The 27,022-nt window shown below is 43.5% G+C and overlaps 1 protein-coding gene across 5 annotated transcripts in view; it reads left to right on the forward strand.

Annotated features, from left to right (window-relative positions):
- Nucleotides 1-27,022, forward strand: part of CRCP (CGRP receptor component) — a 50,610-nt gene that overhangs the window by 4,475 nt on the left and 19,113 nt on the right. For 3 of the 5 annotated variants that reach the window (XM_054714803.1, XM_054714804.1, XM_054714805.1), the window contains 2 exons: nucleotides 21,994-22,030; nucleotides 24,638-24,736. In XM_054714803.1, coding sequence (XP_054570778.1) covers nucleotides 21,994-22,030; nucleotides 24,638-24,736 — 136 coding nt within the window. Of the gene's footprint in view, nucleotides 1-9,847; nucleotides 9,947-21,993; nucleotides 22,031-24,637; nucleotides 24,737-27,022 lie in introns of those variants that run through there. The other 2 variants (XM_054714806.1, XM_054714807.1) reach the window with 2 other exon arrangements.

Here is a 27,022-nt window from a genome sequence, read left to right on the forward strand (position 1 = left end):
AAAAAAGCCGATCCCAAAGGAATACATCAGTATTGATTCTACTAATATGACATTTTTGAAATGACAACATTTTAGAGATGGAGGACAGAATAGTGGTTGCCAGGGATTAGGGATGGGGGGCAGTTATTATAAATAAACATGCATGCCCAAGTCTTTCTATGGACATATGCTTTCCTTTCTCTTGGGTAAATACCTAGGAGTGGAATGGTTAGATCATATGTTTAACTTTTTATGACATTAACAAATAGTATTACAAAGTGGTACAATTTTACTTTTCCCACCAGAAGTATATGAGTTCCAGTTCTGTCCATCCTTGTCAACACTTAGACTGCTCAGTCTTTTTAACTTATTCACTCTTATGGGTGCATAATGGCATCTCATTATCATTTTAATTTTCATTTCCCTAGTGACCAATGCTGAGCATTTTTCCATGTGGTTATTTGCCATTCGGATGCCTTTTTTAGTGAAGTTTCTGTTCAAACTTGTTGCCCTTTTAAAGTTGGGTTGTTTGCTTATTGTTGTGTTTTAAGAGTTCTTTTTTTTAAATATATTTTTATTGATTTCAGAGAGAAAGGGAGAGGGAGAGAGAGAGATAGAACATCAAAGATGAGAGAGAATCATCCATCGTCCACCTCCCGCATGCTCCCACTGGGGATCAAGCTCGAAACCCGGGCATGTGCCCTACCCGGGAATCCAACTGTGACCTCCTGGTACATAGGTCGATGCTCAACCACTGAGTCACGCCAGCCGGGCATGGTTGCTTCTTGTATGTGCCCTGATAGGGATGGAACCTGCAACCTTGGCATATCCAGACAATGCTCTAACCAACTAAGTTCTGTGGCCAGGTCTCACTTGTACCATTTTATTTATTTACTAGCGGCCCGGTGCACTAAATTTGTGCAAGGTCCTTGGCCCCGGCCCCTCCCGCTGCTGCGGCAGGCGGCCTCTGCTGCCTCTGCCTCAGCCCGGCCAGCTCCCTGTGGCTTTGTCTAGAACAGTGGTTCTGAACCTTTCTAATGCCGCGACCCTTTAATACAGTTCCTCATGTTGTGGTGACCCCCAACCATAAAATTATTTTCGTTGCTACTTCATAAATGTAATTTTGCTACTGTTATGAATCGTAATGTAAATATCTGTGTTTTCCGATGGTCTTAGGCGACCCTGCTAGCGGTTCTCAACCTGTGGGTCGTGATCCACAGGTTGAGAACTGCTGCTGTAGAGCCTAAGACCATCGGAAAACACAGATATTTACATTACGATTCATTAGACTCTAGAAGGATGTCCAGTCTAATTAGCATAATACGCTTTTATTATTATAGATTTATCCATTGAGTTTTAGAGAGAGAGTGGAAGAGAGGGAGGAATGGGGCATAAAGAGGAAGAGAAACACCCTAGGATATTTTTCCATTGAGAGTGGTAAGGAGGTGGGGAGGGGAGAGAGAGAGGAGAAAGAGAGAAACATTGATCTGAGAGAGACACATTAATTGGTTGCCTCCCATTTGTGCCTGGATACAGGGTGGGGATCAAACCTGTAACCCAGGTAGTGCCCTTGACTGCTAATCGAACCTGAGGCCTTATATGAGGGCCTATGCTGTAACCACTGAGCCGTGCTGGCCAGGGCTGTCTGTTTTATTTTTTAATGTCTTCCAAATAATGAGAACACTGAAATAATACAATAAGTATTTATTAAATGAAAAAAAATGAATCAATGAGCAAAAATACCTAGCTTGCATGATTTGTCCTGAGAATTTGAGTTAATAATGCATATATAAAATTTCAAGATGGTCTGGCAGCTACATAATCAGCCTCATTAAGTGTCCTGCCATTGCCATTATTGATCATAACAAATGTGGTCTCAGGAAAAGGGGGAGACAGGGAGGAAAGGAAGAGGCTCTCACCTGATTATACCTCCTGAGCACCATCCTGGGAAATCCCAAGCGCCTGCCTGAGGAAAGGAGAAAAAGTTAAGGAAGACTTTTAGAGGTAGGCTGAGGTGTTTTCTCTATATCAATAGGACAATACATAAAATGACAATGATAGCTATTCACAATTTCTTTTTAAAAATATATTTTTTATTGATTTCAGAGAGGAAGGGAGAAGGAGAGAGAGATAGAAACATCAATGATGAGAGAGAATCATTGATCAGCTGCCTCCTGCATGCCCCCTACTGGGGATCGAGCCTGAAACCTGGACATGTGCCCTTGGCCGGAATGGAACGTGGGACCCTTCTGTCCGCAGGCCGATGCTCTATCCACTGAGCCAAACCGCCTAGGGCGCTATTAACAATTTCAACAACAATTTCTTGAGCTCTAACTGTGCCAGGCACTATATCAAACATCTTATATACAAGGTGATTATCTCCTTAAATCCTCACAACCCCTTGTGGTGAATACTATAATTGCTCCCATTCTACTGATGAGAATACTGAGTCTGGGAGAGATTAAGTGACTTGCCCAACAACACCCAGCTAGAAAGTGACCAAACTGGGAATTTAACCCCAGCAATCTGGCCACAAAACCATCATTCTGTGCAGAGCAGCAATCGCGTCCATGTTGGGAGCATGCCAAGAGGTTGATTTATCAGAAATTAATTACCTGAGGGTTCAAGTTAAGAACAACTGGCCAATATGATCCTTACTGACTCTCACATGACAATCAACTGTCCTTCCAGTCGTTGTGGTGAAAACAAAAGTTGGACAATGAATCTTGAGGCCTGTGGGCTGCCGTACTCTTCAAATGCTGAATTAGGATCGCCCCTACATGGTGTTGAGAGTGCAGAACCTGAATGAATGCCGCAGAGGATGGCGAGAGCCCCGTCCAGTGCGTGGTTGATGGAGACAGTTGGTGACCCAGCGTGGGCAGTGGTCTCACCATGCGCAGCACTTTGGAAGGCCTCAAGCGGCAGTGACCATACTAGAGTGCGTTTCACGACAGGCTCTGAGAGTCAGAGGAGCCAGGGGTTGAATCTCAGCCACATCACTCTGTGGATGTGATCTCAGGTAAGTGACTTAACCTTTTGGGGGTTCATTAAAAAGAGGATAATGAGCCGAAACCGGTTTGGCTCAGTGGATAGAGCGTCGGCCTGCGGATTCAAAGGTCCCGGGTTCGATTCCGGTCAAGGGCATGTACCTTGGTTGCGGGCACATCCCCAGTAGGGGGTGTGCAAGAGGCAGCTGATTGATGTATCTCTCTCATCGATGTTTCTAACTCTCTATCCCTCTCTCTTCCTCTCTGTAAAGAATCAATTAAAAATAAATAAATTAATTTAAAAAAAAAGAGGATAATGATAACTGTGTACTGGGCAATGAGGGAAGAAGAAGTTGTATATGTACTATGTCTGATTTATACTAAGTAGTCAATAAATGGTCGTTGCTATTATTAATAAATGAAACCCTAGTGGATTAGGATATGCTGGTTTGAAATAATTAGGACTAGTATTTATTCAGTGCTTTTAATTTGGGATGGGTCACTCTGGGGGTGAACGGGTTCAGCTAAGAGGTTCTGGCATAAGGTTTGTCGTGCAGTTGTAGTTAGACACTGGCGAGGGCTGGGTCATTTCAAAGACTGCCTTTGTCACATGTCTGAGCGGCTGAGCAGGAGTACAGTCTGCATGAAACAAAGGATTTGCATGGGAGTGTATCTGTTTCCTCTTGCTGCTGTAACAAATTATAACACAGAACCCCACAAAATTATTATCTCACAATTCTCTAGTAGTCCTACACGGCTTTTTTTTTATTTTTAAGTTTCTCTCCTTTTTTTAAATATATTTTATTGATTTTTTACAGGGAGGAAGGGAGAGGGATAGGGAGTTAGAAACATCGATCAGCTGCCTCTTGCACACTCCCCACTGGGTGTGTGCCTGCAACCAAGGTACATGCCCTTGACCAGAATCGAACCTGGGACCCTTAAGTCCGCAGGCCGACGCTCTATCCACTGAGCCAAACCGGTTAGGGCTCCTACACGGCTTTTACTGGGATCAAATCAAGGTGTTGGCAGGGCTGCAGTCCTTTCTGGAGGTTCCAGTGGAGAATTCATTTCTTTGCCTTTTCTGGTTTCTGGAGGCCACCGACATCCCATGGCTCATGGCCCCCTTCCTCCATCTTTAGAACTGGCGACGTAGTATCTTTCTGAGCATTCTTCCACAGTCACACATGACTGAAATCAGCGGGGAAAGATTTTCCTCTGGTAAGGACCCATGTGACGAGATTGGGCCCGTCCAAATGACACAGGATAATCTCCCCATCTCAAGGTTCATACCCTTAATCACATCTGCAGAATTTAGGGTGTGGACATCTTTGAGGAACCATTATTCTGCTTATCATGTGGAGAGACTCCAGGAAAATGCTCCTGAATGGGGCTGACCACTTGTTCACCCCCAACCCCCCTCCCCCGAGCCTGCACTACCAGGTAACACATTTTCTTACTCATTGGAAGCCTCTAAATTAACTCATGTCAACTGTTCTGAGGTAAGGGTGGGTAATGAAGGACTCCATGATTTTCCCAAGAAGATGGACAGTATATCTGCAATGAGAACTAGATTATATGCACATATCACCTTATACTTAGAGCTTTCTTTATTAAAAATCTTTTTTCCTTGCTTTGGATACGTAGGAGAATAATAGTTAACATTTTCCCCCTCCATGTTTCCCACTTGCCGAGTGCGATTCTAAGCACAACAACTCTATATTGTTTTATAGATGAATTAACCAAGACACAGAAAGGTTGTTAAGAAACTTGCCTGAGGCCACTCAGGTGTCTGGCTACAGAAACCACACCTATAATCACAACACTAGGCTGCCTCATTCCTGTGTGTCCCAGGAATATAACCCATAAGTAGATGCCATCAAAGGTCTACAATTCCTGCTCCTGGGGTGTAAAAAAGGGATCACAACTCCCTTCTTCTCTGCTGGTGTCTCCTTCCAGGCCTTGATCACAGGCACACTTTCTGTGTCCATCCTCATTTTCAGCTTGGGGGTCCAGGACTGTTCAACAATGGATGATGCCTATTCTCAGCTGAGGGCTGAGTGCTGTCCAGGATTTATCTGCCTAAGAAGTGTGAAAGCTTTGCCTGGCCTCTCTCCTCTGAAATTTCCACCTTGGTACATCAAAATAATTGAGGAAGGGTGTAGTACAAAAAAAGGAGGTACCCCTAATGTTGGCAGGCCCTAAAACTGAGAGAGGAAAAGTTGGGGTGGTGCTGGTGCACATGGGTGTTGGAGTTGGCCAGAGAAGAGTGAGAACCCTGGCTCTGCCGCTTCCCAATTCCTCTCTGAGCTGCACTGCTTCCTCTCTGCCACTTCCCAATTCCTCCCTGTGAAATGGGCTGATCATAGTACTTCTTAAAATATATATATATTTATTGATTTCAGAGGGGAAGGGAGAGGGAGAGAGAGATAGGGACATCAATGATGAGAGATTGAGCCTGCAACCCGTGCATGTGCCCTAGACTGGAATTGAACCCAGGACCCTTCAGTCCGTAGGACAACGCTCTATCCACTGAGCCAAACTGGCTAGGTCTGATCATAGTTCTTTTTTTTTTTTCACACTTTTTTTTATTAAGGTATTATATGTGTACATATCTTACCATTGCCCCCCCAACCCCACACCCATACATGCCCTCACCCCCCAGAGTTTTGTGTCCATTGGTTATGCTTATATGCATGCATTCAAGTCCTTCGGTTGATCTCTTATTTCCCCCACCTCTCCCTAACCTTCCCCCTTGATCATAGTTCTTTTAACTTCAAGAACTCCTGAGAGAAATAAATGAGACTGCTAGTGCCGTGAGGGAACTTTGTGAGGATTAAATGAGTACACACATGTGAAAAGCTAACCACCAAATAAGTCTTATTCTTCTTGACTCTTCCTGGGTGACTTAACTTTAAGAACTTGATTTCTACTTCAAAAGCTCTGTCTGCTGATTTTCTTCTGAGCCCTAGACCTAATGGCTTCAATGTTCAACAGGACTTTCCACTTGGAAGACTTAGAAGGTTTGCTCATGTTCTGGACCTTTGTGGATATTTGATAGCTCTGCGTGAAAAGCCAGCTGTTATGAAAAAAAAAAAAAAAGAAAAAAAAAAACACACCACCTTTTACTTGGTTTGTGTGCTTTGGGTGGCAAAGAATAGAGACCCATTAGGCAGCCTCAAGTTAGAAAAGCTGCAGGAGGCCCTGAATGGCGCCAGGCCAGGCTGGAGTTTCAGCCCTCGACTAGCCCAGCTTTGTTGGCTGGGTTCTCTCGTCCTGCAGCCTCTTGGGCAGCCTTCCCCTGGGAGCGGGCCTCACTCCTGACTGCTCAGCTGCCCCTAGGGGATAAGTTGGGTGACTGCCTATGGCCCCAAGGTCTTAGGGTGGCTTCCCTAGGAGCACCTGGAGCTCAGCCATTTTATGGTGGGGCCCTCAGCGGCACTAGCCTCCCTCCCGTGGAAGCTCATTCCGGAAGCTTTGGCTTTGTGTGCTCCTCCCCGCACCAGCTCAAACACCCTGGGCTTTGCGACGCCTCTCCACCTCATTAGTCATTTCCCTTTTGCTCCATCGCGTCTAAACACAACATATTGTAGTTGTTGGTGTCCAGAGCTGGTTCTCCAACTCGGCTGTCCGCTAGCCAGGCAGGGAGTGTGTATTATTCACATTCGTATCACCACCACCGAATGAGCCATCACTACGGTTGCTGAGTGAATGGCACAGGAGCATCTTCAGCACTTCTTTGTGGGGGTCATTCTCCTCAAGGGAGGTACAGGGGACTCTCCACATGGTCCTCTCTCATGGATGTTTCTATCTCTCTATCCCCTCTCCCTTACTCTCTAAAATCAATAAAAATATTTTAAAAAGTAAATAAATAATATTTTTAATAATTAAAAATAACATGGGCATTGGAAAACATTTTTAAAATTCTGAATGTGAAGAGTTAAATGTTAAAAATTCCGCTCAGCCGAAACCGGTTTGGCTCAGTGGATAGAGTGTCAGCCTGCAGACTGAAGAGTCCCAGGTTTGATTCTGGTCAAGGGCATGTACCTTGGTTGCGGGCACATCCTCAGTAGGAGGTGTGCAGGAGGCAGCTGATGGATGTTTTTCTCTCATTGATGTTTCTAACTCTCTATCTCTCTCCTTTCATCTCTGTAAAAAATCAATAAAATATATTTTTTAAAAAATTCCGCTCACTTCTTTTCCAATCCAATACACATAGGCAAACACCAGTAAAAATGTTTAAATTCCTTTATTGATATATAATTCAGATACCATACAATTCACCCATTTAAAGTGTACAGTTCAGTGTTTTTCAGTATATTCCTAGGGATATGCAACCATTACTACAACCTAATTTTAGGACATTTTTGTTTCCCCAAAAGAAACTCTTATCAACTGTCACTTCCCATCACCATCTCTCCCAACCCTAAGCAACCACTGATTATCTTCCTGTCTCTAGAGATTTGCCTATTATTTGACATTTCATATAAGTTAATCATATAATATGTGGTCTTTTGTGTCTGGCTTCTTTCACTTAGCATGTTTTTGAGGGTCATCCATGTTGTAGAATGTATCAGTACTCCATTCCTTTTTATTGATAAACTAGAGGCCTGGTTCACGGATTCGTGCACTGGTAAGGGGCATGGCCTGCAGGGATTGGCCTGCTGTGGGAGTGCCACTCATCCTGGTCAGCCAAGTGGCGCTCCCACTGTGGGAGCACACTGACCACCAGGGGGCAGCTCCTGCATTGAGCATCTGCCCCCTGGTGGTCAGTGTGTATCATAGCGACTGGTCAACCAGTCATTCTGGTTGTTCCGCCGTTGGGTCGCTAGGCTTTTATATCTATAGATAGTATTCCACTGTATTAATATAGCACATTTAAAAAATCCAATCACCTGTCACTATTAACAGTTTAATACAACTCATGTATTTTTTCAGATTGGGTTTGAATCCCTGCTGAACAAGTTCCTAGATGAGTGACCTTAGGTAAATCATAATCTTTAAAAATATATATATATTTTTATTGATTTCAGAGAGGAAGGGAGAAGAAGAGAGAGAGAAACATCAATGATGAGAAAATCATTGATTGGCTGCCTCCTGCACACTGCCTACTGGAGATTGTGCCCGCAACCCAGGCATATGCCCTTGGCTGGAATTGAACCTGGGACCCTTCAATCCGCAGGCCAATGCTGTATCCACTTAGCCAAACCAGCTAGGGCAAAAATCATAACCTTTCTAAGCCTGCCTCTGTTTCCTCAATAGTAAATTTTGAATAACAATGGAACTTACCTCATATAATGTCATTGTTGTATTGTCATAGTAATTAATATTTGTTGAGCACTTAACTATATATACTAGGCATGTTATAAGGATTACCTTATAGCTCTTTGATTTTCAGATTAGGGAATTGAGATTAGGAGAAGTTAAGCAATCTCGCCAAATCAAACAGCCCCTATGAAAATGATGGCGGTAAACAGACTCACAGGCTGACCAACTGCATAGCCTCCACAATATTCTGGAATAACGAAGTGCTTAGCAAGAACCTTGCAAAGAGAATGAGTTTAGTAAATAATAATGGATAGAACTATAACAAAGGAGAAATAATTAGCAATTAACTCATCTAAAGACACCCACCACTTAATATTTTGACACATTTCCTTCCAGTTTTGTTTTTTTTTAAAACAGGCACTAGTCTTATTTTTTTAAAAATATATTTTTATTGATTTCAGAGAGGAAGGGAGAGGGCGGTAGAAACATCATTGATGAAAGAGAATCATTGATCAGCTGCATCCTGCATACCCCACACTGGGGATCGAGCCCACAACCTGGGCATGTGCCCTTGACCAGAATCGAACCCATGACCCTTCAGTCCCCAGGTTGACACTTTATCCACTGAGCCAAACCAGCTAGGGCTTCCTTCCAGTCTTTAGGGAATATTTAAAACACACCAAAAAAAAAAAAAAATCCAGAAGATAACAGATATCAAACTTCCACCCCTGCTTTTTAAAAATACATAAAATGTTGATTAGGTAGCTCTACCTCCCAAACCCTTAGGTATTTTATTAACTACGTGTTATTTTTCTTTACACAATTAGGGTCACGCCACATCATTTTCTATCTTTAAAAATCTTATCTTGAGCATTTCCTCAATATACCAAGTATGCCACATGACTTTTCATGGCCGCATATTATATTGTATGACTGAAACATTATTAATTCCCTACTGTTGGGCATTTGGGCTATTTCCGAGCAAAAACGTATCACTACACGTCATCTTTCAAAGCACCTGATAATCCCCTTTGGATAAATTCCTAGAAAGGCCAGAAGGTCAGAGACTGCCTGATGTTAAAGCTCTTTATGCCTATTTTTTTTATTTTTATTTTTTATTTTCCATGTAGCGCTCAAGGAAGAATGGGAACAGGGAGAAGGTAGGTTAAGATTATTTTTTACCTTTTAAAACGTTTTATTAAATTATAACACACACACACACACACATAAAAGTGGACATGTGTACAGCTCACTGAATTTGCAGCGTGAACACACCGAGTACCCAGCACTCAGATCATGAAATAGAACATTTCCAGCAGCCCTGAGCCGCCTCACTTCCAGGGCATCACTGCTCTCAGAGGGGTTGGGCTTTCACGTCGCAAAGGACTATTAAGGAGATGACGTCTTTGGAACCTTCGTTTATTAATAATTTGGTATAACCTAGCCCACGGAAACATAGGCTAAGTCCTGCCGGCAAACGCTAGTCAAGCTCAAGTCCGGCTGGGCAAAGAGCAAGCGCAGGGCACAGACGGTGAGGGGGGCGGAGCACCACCGCGATCCCGCGGGGTCCTCCAGACTCCCGGCGTGCAGCGCGGCGATCCCGGCGTGCACCGCGGCGCCCGGAGGCGGCGGCACGGTGTGTGGCGCGGACGGCGGGAGCGAGGCTCTTGGCGTGCTGACGGCCGGAGGCGGCGAGGCGGGGTCGGCATGGAAGTGTAAGTCACCCGGTGCGCGTTCCGGCTGTCCGCCGAGCCTCCCAGCGGGGGACGGCTGTGTGCTGGGGGCTGAGTGGCGTGGGCTGGGCGACCTCGCGTTCGGCGGGAGGGGAGGGCCACGAGCCGGGAGGCGGGGCAGCAGGAGACTCGCTCGGCCCCTCTGAACCGCCGCCCGCACGCCCATCCGGTGCCCGGTGCCCGGTGCCCGGGCCGCGTGCCTTTCAGTGTGCCTGCTGCCCCCTCATTCATCTGCCAGCGTTCCGAGGTCGCACTGGTGACCTCGGCCCGTATCCGGGCCTTGGGCCTGGAGGTTCCTGGGGAGAAGGATACGCTTTGCCGGGGCAGTGGGCTCCTGGGGAGCCCTGACTGAGGAGGTGCTCTCCGAGTGTGAGGAGGAGCAGTGAGCTCTCTAAGGGAAGGGGCGGGTTTTCTGGGAAGAAGACCGTGCTTGAGCCCGGATTGTGACCGCAGAAACGGAGGCTGAGTGTGTGCAGGGGGAGTAACAGTCGTTCCAACAGTTGAACTCCACATGGTTTTTCCGTGTTTGCTCGTCGTACCGCATGCAAATGGAAGTTTTCACATGGCTGATAGGAATTCATAGGCATAACCGATATTGTGTTTGTCTTTGGCACTGATAATGGAATACTCATATTTTATGTTCTTTTGCCTCATCCTTAATGGTTATATGTACTACTGTTTTTTCACACTTAAAAAAATACACATACAAGACGTATATGTGCCTGAAGTGAAAGCTTCAGGAAACAATGCTTACTGAACACTCTGATGCTATCGTGTCAAACCTACTCAAAAAGAGGAGGCTTTGGCTAGAAAGAAATGACAACGATTTACTTAAGGTTGTTAGAGGTTGCTAACTGGAAAACCTAGAAGTGTTCCCAAGAAGAAAGAAAAGTTGAATTTTTATAGTAAAAGTCATATCCTTGAGAATAATCAAGTCCTGCATTCTTAGCCCTGGGATTGGTCCTGCACTGTTATCCAGATGTCACGTGGTCCGAGAATGGTTGCCAGGAGGTCTGGTCCTGAGTCCTGGGGGTAGACAGAGGGTTATCTGCTGATTTGATATATGTTCAAAAAACTGATGTCTATAAAAGTATTGATGCAAGACTGGAAAGTTCCCAAGTTTAAGTTCTCAGTCTAGTTAAGACAAAAAAGAATCTTGTCTTCTTTTAAGACAAAAAAGAATCTTGTCTTCTTTTTTTAGCGGGCCCCCACACCCTAATTAGGGGTAGGGTCAGCCAGCAAACTGCTTGCAGTTCCTTGCCCTGGCCGGCCCCGCCCCCCCGTGGGCACCCCCACTCCTATTGGGGGCAGGGCTGGCCGGCAAACTGCCCGAGGCTCCTCCCTCCATGACGTTTCTTCATGCGTCAACCTTCATAATGCTAATAATTTAGAGATTGGTTAAAATTACGTCATTTTACTTTTTCCCTCCACTGTTTCCTCAGTCTCTTCTCATTTATTTATTTAAACTCACTGAATGTTGACCCACTAAATTGATTTTGCAATCCTCTGATGGAATTTAATCTGCCACTTGAAAAATATTCATATTACTCTAGCCCAAGCCATTGTGATCAGTTTTCCCTCTTTTTTTGTTTTGTTTGTTTGTTTATTGTTGTTGTTAATCCTCACCAGAGGGTATTTTTCCATTGATTTTTTTTTTTTTAGAGAGAGTAGAAAAGTGAGGGAAAGACAGAGAAACATCAATATGAGAGAAACACATCGATTGGTTGCCTCCTGCACATGCCCTGGTTGGGGCCTAGGGTGGGGAGGAGCCTGTAACCAAGGTACGTGCCCTTGACCAGAACTGAACCTGGGACCCTTTGGTCCGCAGGCGGACGTTCTGTTCACAGAGCCAAACTGGCTAGGGCAGTTTCCCCCTCTTGACTAAAGCATTTCCTGTCAGCATACAAACCTGCTTTAATTTATCGATATTAAAAACTTCCTTGTCCCCGCATTCCTGTCCACCTACTGCTTCATTTCTGCTTCCTATGACAACAAAACTTCTTAGAAATGTTGTTTATCCCCTCATTCCCTCAGTCATTCTGTTGGGCTTTCATCCTCACTAATCTACAGAAAGGGGTCTGGAAGATTCCCTGAGCGCTCCATCTTGTCACTGAGACTACTTCTCAGTCTCCTTTCCTAGATCCTCTTCCTTTCTTTGCTTCTAAATATTGATGTCTTTTGGGCTCAGTACTGGGACTCCTTTTCTCCACATTCTCATTACCTATCTCTATGCTGGTGATTCCTTTTTCTTTCCTTATTACATCCACTTGCGTGTACTAAAAATCTAGCCTTCTTTCCTCACCCCTAAAGCCAGTCCATCAGCCAGTCCTGTCATTTCCACCTTCAGAATATTTTTGAAATGCAGTTACTTTTCACCATCTCCACTGTTAAATTTTCTAGTCCACCATCTCTGGTCTGGATTAAGCAATAGCCTTTAGCTTTCACTCTTGCCCATCCCAATTTATTCTGTTCTCCACACAGCAGCCAGAGTGATCCTGTATAAGCTCTCATACTCACTAACCATATCTCTTGCCACTGTCCTTACCCCCCAAACACACACACCTTCCATTGGCAATCACGTAGTTTCTGTAACCTTCCAAGCCCTTTCCTACCTCAGGACCTTTACATTGCTGTTTCCTTGGCCTGGTGTACTTTCCCCCTTGTCCAGCTTTCTTCTTATCCCTTTGATAGCTGACGTTGAATGACCCTTTTTGATGTTGTGTTTCCTTTCATTCAATCCAAAATAATCCTCTTTTTTGTCTCTCATACCACTTTGGTTTACTTTTCCCTTAAATAGTCACCAGTTATAATCCTATATAATAAAAAAATATGCAAATAGACTGAACAGCAGAATGACCGGAATGCCTGTGGCCCCTTTCCCCGGCTGGCCCAGCCCCCCAGCGGGCCCCCACACCCTAATTAGGGGTAGGGTCAGCCAGCAAACTGCTTGCAGTTCCTTGCCCTGGCCGGCCCCGCCCCCCCGTGGGCACCCCCACTCCTATTGGGGGCAGGGCTGGCCGGCAAACTGCCCGAGGCTCCTCCCTCCATCTAGCCCCACCCTCACCCCCGATCGGCCCTCTGCCCCTCCGCCCCAACCAGCCTGTCCCCAATGGCCCTCATTGGGGCGGGGCAGCTGGACCCCAGCAGTGCATGAATTCGTGCACCGGGCCTCTAGTCTATATAATAAGAGCCAGGGTCATAACAACCATTACGACTGAAGGCTCAACCAGACTGGAACTCACTGCTGGGTTACCATGGGGACCCAGCACTGACTGGGGCCACTGCCAGTGCCCCGACCCAGCACTGACTGCCTAGGGGGCTGCTGATGAGGCCGGGAGAGAGGTCTGCAGAGAGAGAGGCAGGGTCTGATCCATAGCCTCTGTGGCAGCTGTTGATCAGAACTTGCCTCTCTTTCTCTCCTGGCCTGGCCAACAGCTGCGCCTCCATTTCTCTCCAGGCCTCCACCGGGGCTGCTGATCAGCCCCACCTTTCTGATCAGGCCCCAATGATAGGCCCAGAGATGCTGACTGGCATAGAAACTGACCAATCAGAACCAAATCTGGGTGAATGTAAGGAGCCAATGGCTGCCTAGGAGGTGGAGCTTTTGACACTGACTGGCAGAGAAACTGACAAATCAGAACCAAATCTGGGTCAACTGTGAGGAGCCAATGGCTGCCTAGGAGGCAGAGTTTTTGATGCTGACTGGCATAGAAACTGACCAATCAGAACGAAATTGGCTGGCAGAGGAGGTCAGTTGGGGCAAGATCAGGCTGGCAAAGGAGGGCAGTTAGGGGTGATCAGGCAGGCAGAGGCAGTTAGGGGCAATCAGGCCAGCAGGAGAGGGCCGTTGGGGGCGAGATTAGGCCGGCAGGGGAAGGCAATTGGGGCAACCAGGCTGGCAAGGGAGGGCAGTTGGGGGCAAGATGTGGATGGCAGGGGAGGGCAGTTGGGAGCGAGATCAGGCCAGCAAGGGAGGGCAGTTAGGGGTGATCAGGCAGGCAGGCAGAGGCAGTTAGGGGCGATCAGGCAGGCAGGCAGAGAGGTTAGGGGCGATCAGGCAGGCAGGCAGAGAGGTTAGGGCGATCAGGCAGGCAGGTAGAGGGGTTAGGGGCAATCAGGCAGGCAGACAGGTGAGTGGTTAGGAGCCAGTGGTTCCAGATTGTGAGAGAGGTGTCGGATCTGTGGGATTGGGCCTAAACTGGCAGTCGGACATCCCCCAAGTGGTCCCTGATTGGAGTGGGTGCAGGCTGGGCTGAGGGAATCCTCCTCCATGCATGAATTTTGTGCACCAGGCCTCTAGTCCAATCTAATAAAAGAGTAATATGCAAATTGACCATCACACCAAGACACAAGATGACCGCCCCCATTTGGTCAAAGATGGCTGCCCCCATGAGGACACAAGATGGCCGCCACAAGATGACTGCTACAAGATGGCCTGCAGGGGAAGGCAGTTGTGGGAAGTTAGGGGTGACCAGGCCAGCAGAGAGGGCAGTTGGGGGAGACCAGGCAAGCAAGGGAGGGCAGTTGGGGGGACCCAGGCCTGCAGGGGAGGGCAGTTGGTGGGGAACCAGGCCTACAGGGGAGGGCAGTTGGGGGAGACCAGGCAAGCAAAGGAGGGCAGTTGGGGGGAACCAGGCCTGCAGGGGAGGGCAGTTGGTGGGGGCCAGGCCTACAGGGAAGAGCAGTTGGGGGTGGACCAGGTCTGCAGGGGCGGACAGTTGGGGGGATCCAGGCCAGCAGGGGAGGGCAGTTGTGGGGGGACCAGGCCTGCAGGGGAGGGCAGTTAGGAGCCAGCAGTCCCAGTGGGATCGGGCCTAAACGGGCGGTTGGACATCCCTCAAGGGGTCCCAGATTGGAGAGGGTGCAGGCTGGGCTGAGGGACACCTCCCCCTCCCATGCACGAATTTCGGGCCTCTAGTCTATATATATAAAAGCCTAATATGCAAAGTGTCTCTTCGGGAGTTTGACTGACTGGGAGTTCTATCTCTTGCTATGATGTGCGCTGCGTGGAATGAAGAAGGTCCTGGCTGGCAGCCTGCAGCCACTAGGGACCCTACTTGTGCACGAATTTTGTGTACTGGGCCTCTAGTAGTTGTATGTTTGTTGACTTGTTTAATGCTGTGTCTCCCTCATGAGAGTGCAAGTCTATGAAGGCAGGGGCCAATATCTATTCACTTAATGCATAGCATGGCATCTGGCACAGAGTAGTCATTCAGCAAATTCTAGTTGACTGAAGTAATATAATACTTCATTAATTTAATAAGTATAAATTAATTAGCTAGATTTCTAATTGCTAGCATATCAATTTTCTTTTTCTAAGTGAAATTGTTTGATTCAAGGGTTTTTTCTCTTCTAAGCATCTGCTCTTCCCAAGGAGTCTTTGACTTATGAGGCTAATCAAGAATTTTGAAGCTAGCAGTTTATGGGAAAGCTGAGTTTTTCTGAGGTAGACATGTGATTTGGGAACAAAAGGGTCCATGAAATGGAAAGGTCTAAGGGCCTAACTTCTAGTTGCTGTCTGGCCTCCAGCATGAGGTATGACTTCTGGCAGTGTGGTCCTTGGGATCTTCAGTAGAACCCTAAGTCTCTGAGAGGGCAAACATACTATACTTCTAGGATCTGGAGCAAGAAGACACAAATGGAAAACTCCCCTGAGTTATTACTACTATTTTTTTCCTTCAGTCACTGAGTAAATACCTACTGAGTGAATAATACATAATAGACATACACTAAAAATTTTTTAAAGGTGAGGAATATTTATGCTTTTATTTGGTTGAATGACAGATTTTTTTTCATTGTTAGAGAATTTAATATCCCTCTCATACTTGATAGAATTAATAGACAAAAATACAGATTTGTTACAGTGTAAATCATTTGACCTGGTTAAGGTCTATGGGATACTATATCCAGTTACTACACTATACACATTCTTTTTAGTGCACACGGAATAGTCACAAAGATCTACAATTTTCTGGAACATCAAATAATTCCCAGTACATTTCAAAGAATTGAAATAATATACATTATGTTCTCTGATCACAAAGAAATTAAATAAGACATCAGAAACAATTAAATATCCGTAAAATTGCTAACTACTTTTTTTTTTATTGAGTTTATTGGGGTGATATTGGTTAATAAAATTATATAGGTTTCAGGTGTACAATTCTATAATACATCATTTGTGCATTGTGTTCACCATCCCAAGTCAAGTCTCCTTCCATCACCATTTTGAATGATATAATTTAAAAATAAAAACTTGAGCATCATTTGGAAACTTATTTTCCTCAGGTAAAAGGATACAGAAATTTCATAGCAAAATAAGTATTTATATACTATATATAAGGTATTTGCTTGGCCTTGGGGTTATTTATGTATCTGGAAAGCTTTGTGTTCACTCTTTTATTATTGAATTTATTATACATAGTTACGAAAATGGACGGTATTTATTTCTGTACCACCTTAAAGAGATAGTGTCAGAATTTCCTTCATTTTATAGCTGGAAATAAGAGGTTTAAAGAAGTTAGCTAATAATGTAGGTCCTATAACACTTCAGTAACAGGACTGGAAAGAGGATATTTGTTTGTTAGCTCCCAAGAGAATGCTACAGGTGAAACTCTTCATGGACTGCCACCCAGTTTTCTTGTACCAGACTTTAGTTTTCCAGAACATGACTTACATTGATAACATAGGTTAAACGTAAGAGAATTTGAGCAGTTCCATTAGTCACTGCTTTCATAAGAGTTAACTATGTGGCAATCAGTAGCACTGTTTGCATGGGCTTTTTGTGTGTGTTTCTAAGGAAAGTCTGCTAATAGATCATTTTGTTCTGTTTTTCAGAATTTGGTTTTACAAAGTAGTTGTTTACATCCATTAAATTGACTCAGCAAGTTAAGCAAATTGTACAGGTTAAATTTCAAACAGCAAGTCAACTTCAGTCAGTTAATTAATTACTTAAGGAAATTAAGTGACTGCCTGCCTGTAAGTATAGATTTAGACAGTCTTTAAAATTCACTTGGAATATTTGCTTTAAACACCTGTAAATAAATTCAGTAATATTCTAAATCTGATAAGAGAATATGAAATTTTGTGTAGATGGGCAGTTTCTAGAAGTCTGTATGCTTGTGAACATATTACATAATACTGAAATGTTAGCTATGGAGTAGACAATTCCTGCTCAGTAGAGATCAACAGCTTGTAAATATGATTGACAGGTATACCAATTGATGGATTCTAGTTACCCTAAAAAACATTGGGGCAAAATGCATTTTATACCCTCAGTTATAAGTTATATTAATGTCTTTTTTTAACCACATGGAATTCTTTAGTTTTACATTTCCACTTTTCTCAACATGTTAACTTGAAAAATTTCAAACCCATAGAACAGTTGCAAAAAGAGCACCAGTCACTTTTATATTCTTTTTTTTTTTTTTAATATATTTTATTGATTTTTTACAGAGAGGAAGGGAGAGGGATAGAGAGCCAGAAACATCGATGAGAGAGAAACATCGATCAGCTGCCTCCTGCACACCCCCCACTGAGGACGTGCCCGCAACCAAGGTACATGCCCTTGACCGGAATCGAACCTGGGACCCTTGAGTCCGAAGGCCGACGCTCTATCCACTGAGCCAAACCGGTTTCGGCACTTTTATATTCTTTACATAGTCATCATTTTTAACATTTTGATACATTTACCTTATCTCTGTATGTGATCACTAGAGGCCCGGTGCATGAAATTTGTGCACTAGGGAAGGGATTGTGGTGTGGTTCCTTAGCCTGGCCTGCATTCTCTTGCAGTCCGGGACCACTGGCTCCTCACTGCCTGCCTCCTCATTGCTCCTTACCGCTCGGCTCGCTGCTCTTTAGCACTGCCGTGGAGGCGGGAGAGGCTCCTGCCACCGCTGCCAGCTGTGAGCCCGGCTTCTGGCTGAGTGGCACTTCCCCTATGGGAGCGCACTGACTACCAGGGGGCAGCTCCTGTGTTGAGTGTCTGCCTCCTGGTGGTCAATGTGCATCATAGCAACAGGTTGTTTTGCTGTTCAGTAGATTTGCATATTAGGCTTTTATTATATAGGATTTATTATATAGGATGCTTTCTCTTTCCCTCACTCTCTCCCTCATTCTCTTATGTAAATATAATACCATTATCATACGCAGGGAATTGAGCACTGATATAATTACTATTAAAATACAACCTATATGCCTGGCTGCAGTGATTCAGTGGTTCAGTGTTGACCTATGAACCGGGAAGTCACGGTTCGATTCCCAGTCAGGGCACATGCCTGGGTTGTGGGTTCGATCCCCAGTGTGGGGTGTGTAGGAGGCAACCAATCAATGATTCTTCTTAATGATGTTTCTATCTCTTTCTCTCCCTTTCTCTCTGCAATAAAAATATATTTTAAAAAATACAGTCTCTATTCACATTTCTCTAGTTGTCCCAATAATGTTTGTTTTAGCTGTATTTTTTAAAAAAATCAAACCTGGGACCCTTCAGTCCGCAGGCCGATGCTCTATCCACTAAGCCAAACCAGCTAGGGCTAGCTGTTTTTTTAAAAACTAATTAAGTATCCAGTCAAGAATCACACATTGTGTTTTGTTGTCATGTTTCTTTAATCTTATTTACTCTAAAAATAGTTTTCTAGCCTTTTTTTGGTGTGATATTAGCATTGTGACAAATGACATTGATATTTGAAACTTTTAGAAATATATATATATATTTTTATTGATTTCAGAGAGGAAGGGAGAGAGATAGAAACATCAATGATGAGAGAGAATTATTAATCATTGATCAACCACTGAGCCACACCGGCCTATTGTTTTGAAGTCTATTTTTCAGTTTGGATTTGTTTAAATATATCTTCATGGCTAGATTCAACTTAAACAATTTTTAAAAATATATATTTTATTGATTTATTTACAGAGAGGAAGGGAAAGGGAGAGAGAGTTAGAAACATTGATGAGAGAAACATCAATCAGCTGCCTCCTGCACACCCCCTACTGGGGATGTGCCCGCAACTAAGGTACATGCCCTTGACTGGAATCGAACCTGGGACCCTTGAGTTCGCAGGCCCACGCTCTATCCACTGAGCCAAACTGGTTAGGGCTCAACTTAAACAATTTTTGACAGGATTGCTATAGGGATGTGTCTTAGTGTATCACGTCATCATTGGTGCTGTTAAATAGGACAGCTTGGTAAGTTAATGTTTGTTAAATCTCACTATATCCTCTTTCCTACAACCTGCCACTTAGTGGTGGTTACAATAACTTCTTCAGAAAAAAAAAAAAGCCTTACAAATTTTTCTCGGTAAATAGTTCATTTAGGACTTCATAAAAGGTAGATATTATACACTCATTGACAATTTATTGAATAAAGGAGTGCTTAACATATATTAGCATTTACTCTATTAGCTGAGTTTAAAAACATTATCTTACTATTAAAGAATTAATGAGTAAATCAGCTTCTGCCAGCCAGAGTCTGCAGGATAAAGTATCTGTTTACACATCCATTGTGCTACTGGTACCACCAAAACCAGAGGTTCATTAAAAAAACATGAGAGAGGGTTTCTATCCTTTGGATATTGGTTCTAGAATAGGCTGATGATGTTTTTTGGATTCTTGCATTACAATATTGACTTGGGCAATGAGGCAGTAACTTGGAAGAGCCAGGAACAGATTTCCAAGGGCATGGACTATTTTGCATAACAGGAGGGGCCATGATTTGGAAATGAAGTTGTAACAGTGGCACCTGGGATGGATCCATTACCCTTGAGGAAAATAACAGTTGTATTTTTCCCCAGTCTGGTTTGTTCCAGGCAGTGATATCATAGTTGCTGTGTATTTTAGGGCACACAGGGAGTAGTAATTCAATTTCAAGCAAAGATAGGGCTGACTTCCTGACTAAGTAGGCAATGATGACATATGATTTGATTTGTCATTTTCAATTTTAAAAGAACTATATCACATATATTGATTATGCATTGTCCTTCCCTGTGTTCCCATTTCTTTTAAATATGATATTTGTGACCTCATTGCAGTAGTGGTCATTTGGGCCAAACAGCACTTTTGTGAAATCTCAGCTATTTGTTGAATGACTAGTAGCATTTGGTAAGCTTCACATGCTTATTTGATTACAGTGCTGACATCATTGTGCTGATGACCAAGCCCTAAGTCAGATCCTTGTGTTAACTGCCTCCTAGTTTTGCTTTACTTATTGACTGGGGAAATCACCCATATGTTTGACCCATGTTTTTGAAATTTGTATCATCATTTTCATTATATGGCCTTACTCCTGGTTTAAGAACATACAGTAGTCTTTGTTGCACATTATGTCAAGCCCAAACTCCTTCCTGAAATTTTAGGATTCTGCATTACTGGTTTCCATTTGTACAGTCCAGTCTTACTTTTCACATTCCATAATTATTGTCCACTTCAGTTAAGCTTACTACTGTGTGACCTTAAGCAAGTTTTAAAATCTTTGAGCCTCAATTGAATCTATAAAGAAGAAATAATAGCTCCTGTATCACAGGGTTTTTAATGAGAATTAAGTGAAATAACATTTGTATTTTTAAAATAATAGCTTCCATTTAGGGAGATCTTAATAAGTATCTGAAGTATGCTATACTTCTAAAATTTGTTGTCTCTGCATCCTTATCATAGCTTTATGGGGTAGGATGAAGTTGTGGTGGTGGTAGTAGCACAGGTAGCGGTGATAATAGATGGCATAAAGTACCTCTGTTCCAGGTACTTTACATATTTCTATTTAGTCCTGTTAAACAATCTTATGAGATTGATACTATAATTGCTATTTTATAGATGAGGAAATTTAAGCACAGAGAGGCTCAATAACTTGCCTAAGTTTATAATGTACATAGTGAATGTACAATGGAGCTGCAGTTTTAGGTACCAGTTTGTCACCATTTTTTTTTTTTTTGTCTATTTGTTTTAGATGAGAAAGCTTAGAGGGGTTGATTAACTCACTAAAACTCATATACCTGATAAGTAGCTGGGCCATAATGTGAACCCAGATTTGTCTGATTTAAAAACTGTGTTTATAATTATTATACTAGACTTTCTTTAGATTATCAAAAACAATAAATACTTTCTGTTGTTGTATCATAGAATGGATCAATTTAATGCAAGTCACATTGCTGTGCTCATTCATAAATGAAAGATGACATTTTGCCTTGACTCTTACACAGGGGTGCCAGGCTTTTGACCTCTGCTTGACACATGAACTGCACCTGTTGACCTGATATAGAAGATGAACATCTTTGTTGTAGTTTTGTTGATATCTGTCAAGATTTCTGACATTGCTGGAATTCCCAGTGGTGATGCTAGTGTTAAGGATCCCATTTCTGGCGATTCAGCAGGAGGACTTGGGTCAATAGCTGATGGAAGATGTCAATAGCTAATGGAAGGAGGATGGTACTGGGAAGAGGCCATGGCTGTGGGATGAGAAGCACATAGACTAGGAATAAGTAGAGTATTTTAATCACCTACCTGGTGATGGATGTGTGATATACAATGGCTGTAAAAAGGAAGGTATGCTCTAAAATTGTCCATCATCAGTTAAACCAGTGGGACTTAGGGCATTTCTCCTAAAAGTTGTAGTCCCTAAATTCCTGAACTGGACTACTGAATTTTTTAAAAATTAATTTTTTTAAATCCTCACCCTAGGATATTTTTTCCATTGATTTTTTTTTTTAAGAGTGAAAGGGAGGAGGGAATGGGGGGAAAGGGGAGAGAGAGAGAGAGAAAAGAGAAAGAGAGAGAACATCAGTGTGAGAGAGATACATATACTGGTTGTCTCCCACACCCAACTGAGGCTGGGGATCAAACCTGCAACCGAGGTACATGCCCTTGACTGGGAATTAAACCTGCGACCCTTTGGTCCTTGGGCCAGTGCTCTAATCATTGAGTCATACCCGTCAGGGCTGGACTACTGAATTTTGGCAGAGGAATTATTACATAGATATTTAATTCACACAAAATGATTTGAACCCAGACTATGATAATTTACTTTTCTTTTGCAGGAAGGATGCCAATTCTGCGCTGCTCAGTAACTATGAGGTAAATAGCTTTGAAGTATTTTCCTCTTTGGTAGTTTTGTTCTTTGCTTTTGAAGATTATTGAATTAACTGTAGTTAGAAATGACTGAATTAATTTGGATTTTCCGCTTTAAAATATGACAGATGGCACTATTTGGTGGACCTTGTGATATCCTAAGCTTGGTAAATTACATTAATTCAGGAAAACTGGGAAGACTTTAGTGTACAGTAGGCAATCTTCCCCATATCTGAAAATTTTAGATCTTTATATGGAAGGCTTCATGAAGAGTGGAAGCATTTATTTTGGAACTCTTATCAGCCAAAGTTTCTATCAAAATATGTATGCTTTTTCTTAATTACCACTCTTTACTTATAAAATACTTCTATGTCATTATTTTGATCCTCATAATAGTCTCATAAATATTAAAATCTTCATTTTGAAAATGAGAGCTTAGTTGACTCACCATTATCAATACTTTAGAAAGAACTAAGAGATTGGGGATTTGGGGGCTGAAGGGTTCGATTGTTGGGGAAAGGGAGGAAAGAAAGAAAGAGGTTGTTGAGAGGGGGGATATAACATTATTTTGCCTACCTTCCATATTGCCTGGATCTTGTTTGGTACTAGTAAAATCATCTGATAGGTTAATTCCCGGTGTAGAAAGAGCCATTCATACGTACATTCATTATCTATTTTTCATATGTCAGAGTCTAAACTCATAAAGACTTGTAGGAGAATTGGGTCTCCACTGTGTGATATATTAGCCTTTTGCACTCGGATGTCGAGTGTGACTCAACACAGTTAGCATCGGTAGCAGCTCGTATGTCGAATTGTATTGAATGTATCAATAATTTGAACTATTAAAAAATCCAAATAAATAAGTTTGTATGAAAAGAAACTCCAGTTTTTTATTCTACTGCCGCGCTTTGTAAAATCTTGGGCATTTAAAAAATTAAATCCCGAGTAGAATAAAGGAATCAAGAAAAAAGCAAGCGAGTGCAAAGGTTTAGTATATAGAAGGTAGTTGAGTTAACACAGTTGGCCATATTCCTCTCTTTCCAAAGATTCCTCTTAAATGTTGCTGCTCGTAACAGGAAGAAATGGTTGTTGATTAAGCCATTGGCTTTTAGGAATTTCCTTTTCCAGTTTGGACTCTGCTATGTGTTTGGGTGTTTTATCCATTGGAGAAATATTGATTGCCTTAATTGGGTCTCATGCCACTATTTCTGAAAATGACAGGCAGGCAAGGAGTTGCATTGTATCTAGTAATGGTCTATGAATCTGTGAACCTATAATACTTCCCTGAATTTTCTGTATAATCTCTAAAACAGGAGAGAGATATACTTCCCACACCCTTCTTAACACTAATACACATGTTTTCCCCTTGTGGGGAAAGTTTAATTATTAAGTTCTATAGCATTTCTCATCCCCCCCCCCCCCCCCCCGCTTTTTTTGTTAATCCTCATCTGAGGATATTTTTCCCATTGATTTTTACAGAGAGTGGAATGGGAGGGAGGGAGGGAGGAAGGGAGGAAGAGAGGAAGAGAGACAGAAACTGGGAGGGAGAGGAGAGAGTTAGAGCGAGGGAGAGAGAAAAAGGAAGGGAAAGAGGAAGACGGAGGGAGGGAGGGAAGGAGAAGAGAAAAACAGTGACGTGAGAGAGAGACATCAATTTGGTTGCCTCCCGTGTGGGGCCAGGGATCAAATCTGTAACCCAGGCACGTGCCCTTGACCAGAAATAGAACCTAAGACCCTTCAGTGTGCAGGCTTACACTGTAACCACCAAGCAACACCAGCCAGGGCCCCCCTCCCCTCCTTTTTGTAAACTGTATTTTGGCACTTGCCCAAAATAAAGTATACTAGATTTTCATATTAGAGAAGTAGAATCCATGTATTTTTTATTTTTAAAAAAATTGATTTTAGAGAGGAAGCAAGAGATAGAAACATCAGTGATAAGAGAGAATCATTGATTGGCTGCCTCCTGCATATCCCACACTGGGGATCAAGCCCACAACCCGGGCATGTGCCCTGACTGGGAATTGAGCCATGACCTCCTGGTTCATAGGTTGACGCTCAACCACTGAGCCATGCCGGCTGGGCTAGAATCTGTTTTTTTAAAAAATTATTTATTTTAGCAAAATTTACTTTTAAATACTCAAAATATTTTTGAGATCAGAAGTATGGTATATATTGGTAGGAAACATTTGAGATATTTTAAGTAAACTAATGAATTTGAATTATTTGACTTAGATAAAAATATTTTTAAAAGGTCACATATTTCTTGGATTCATATTTGCTCTAATGCAAGAGTTGGGGTGTACTATTTTGTTTATCTTCAAAATCAATGACCTTGGAATAGATTTATTTTTCAAAGTTCTCTAATTTAAAATTTTTTTGTAGCCGAAACCGGTTTGGCTCAGTCAGCCTGTGGACTGAAAGGTCCCAGGTTCGATTCCGGTCAAAGGCATGTACCTTGGTTGTGGGCACATCCCCAGTGGTGGGTGTGCAGGAGGCAGCTGACCGATGTTTCTCTCTCATTGATGTTTCTAGCTCTCTATCCCTTTTCCTTCCTCTCTGTAAAAAATCAATAAAATATATTAAAAAAAAAATCTTTTGTATATTTCTTCCTAGGTGTTCCAGTTACTAACTGATCTGAAAGAACAGCGTAAAGAGAGTGGAAAGAATAAACACAGTACTGGACAACAGAACTTGAATACTATCACCTATGAAGTAAGCCTAGGCTTCTGGAGTGTCTACCTGAACTATCTTTGAGGAGGGTTTGTTTATTCTTCTGATGACTAGCCACCAAATCAAGAATGCCTATTATCTGATTTGAATAGTTGTACTATAATCCTGTTATTCTGTTTATAAAAGTGCAGAGTTTGGCCAGTTGCCAGGGTTAGCCAACTATAAAATTAGAGGAATCCTACCTAATAGTAGACAAATATGCAAATTGACCTTACCTTCGCTATGCCCGCGATTGGCCAGGAGGCGCGGGAGGGCGGGACTTGGGGTGGCTGGGGTGGCCGATTGGGCGGGCGGGACGCTGAACTCGCGTCACCAGCGGCGGCTCGAGCTCAGCGTCTGCTCCATGGCTGTGCTGCGGCACAGAAGGGGCCTCTGGGGCAGCGAGCTCACGTTCCGCCGCTGACCATCAAAAGCGGGGAGCTGGGTGTCTGTCCGCTCAGGCACCAGGCCTTTCAGAAGCCTCTGCCACGCTGAAGGCTTCTGAAAGGCCTGGTGCACCAGCGGACAGGCACCCAGCTCCCCTGTGATCGAAAGTGAAAGCGTGTAGGGGACCCTATACGTGCATGATTCAATCATGCACTGGGCCTCTAGTAGTCTATAAGACCGCACTCACTTCTAATACCAGTTTTTTTTTTGTTTTTTTTTTTAATATTTTATTGATTTTTTACAGAGAGGAAGAGAGAGGGATAGAGAGTTAGAAACATCGATGAGAGAGAAACATCGATCAGCTGCCTCTTGCACACCCCCTACTGGGGATGCGCCCGCAACCAAGGTACATGCCCTTGACCGGAATCGAACCTGGAACCCTTGAGTCCGCAGGCCGACGCTCTATCCACTGAGCCAAACCGGTTTCGGCTAATACCAGTTTTAATTCAGGGATCCAAGACCACCCTCAGATTCAGTAATTGTCTAGAAGTATTCACAACTCATTGAACGCTGTCATATTCTAGGTTACTGTTTATGACAGGGAAAGGGTGCAGAGTAAAATTGGTCAAGGGAAGAAGCAAATAAGGCAGATTCCAAGAGAAATATTTAATCCAGAATGTTGTTCTCTTAATGTGGTTGTGTGTGATAATATGCACAGAATATTGTACCAGTAAACCAGGGGAGCTCAGCTGAGCTACAGTGTCTGAAGATTTTATTGGGGCTCTATTACATAGGCATGATTGAATAATTAATTGCCCATGTAGCTCATCTCAGCCTCCAGGCTGAATGATACTGTATGACACAAAGCTATCCTAAGTCGCATTGTTGAGACTATCCAATATGATCTAAGGCCCGAGACAAAGATACTGCTATCATACATAATAAAATGGTAATATGCAAATTACCATCACTCCGCTACGCCCACGATTGGGCCGTTGGGAGGCTGGGGGCGGGACTCGGGGTGGCCGATTGGGCTGATTCACAAATCCCCGCCCCCCGTTCCTCCTGCCGGTCCCAACGGTTGGCACTGCAGGAGGACCCATGGGGCCAGCGGAAGGCGCTGGTGGCGGAACTTGGGGTGGCTGATTGCGTGGCTGCCCGCACCAGTTTTCCGCCAGCACCAGTTTTCCTCTGGCCACCTGCCGATTGGAGTGCCTCCTGCCAGCGCGATCGGCCACCCAGAGTTTCTCCACCGCCGCGCTGGAGGAACTCAGGGTGGCCGATCTGGGAGGCGCTTCGATCGGCGGGTGGCCAGAGGAAACGGCGCTCTGATCAGTGGGTGGCCAGAGGAAAACTGGTGCTGGCGGAGAACTGGTGCCAGCAGCCAGGTGAAGGAAGGTCTTTTGCACGAAACTTCATGCAACGGGTTTCTAGTTAGCTATAACATTCCAAAGAGTCTGGAGATGACCTCCCAGAAGCTGAGGTCAAAGGCCAGATTTGGGCAATGTCACATTCTTTATTATAAACAAAGTAATACTATTCTAGAAAATTTAGAATGTACCAAAAAGCATAAAGAAGACAGAAAAACTAATTCATAATCTCGATCTAGTGGACATTTTGCTACATTCTATCCCGGCCTTATGCTTTGTCTTTAAAAAAGAAAGTTTAAGCCATTGTATTTTTTTATAGGTGATGTTTGATTTTTTTTTTTTTTTAATCCTCACCTGAGGATATTTTTCCATTGATTTTTAGAGAGTGGAAGAGAGGGAAAGATAGAGAGAAACATCGATGTGAGAGAAACACATTGATTGGTTGCCTCCTGTACAAATGCCAACCACTGCCCAGGCTGGGGAGGAACATGCAGTCAAGGTACATGCCCTTGACTGGAATCGAATCTGGGAC

This window comes from Eptesicus fuscus, chromosome 4 (assembly GCF_027574615.1).
Source record: "Eptesicus fuscus isolate TK198812 chromosome 4, DD_ASM_mEF_20220401, whole genome shotgun sequence".
In the NCBI taxonomy this organism is placed as follows: domain Eukaryota; kingdom Metazoa; phylum Chordata; class Mammalia; order Chiroptera; family Vespertilionidae; genus Eptesicus; species Eptesicus fuscus.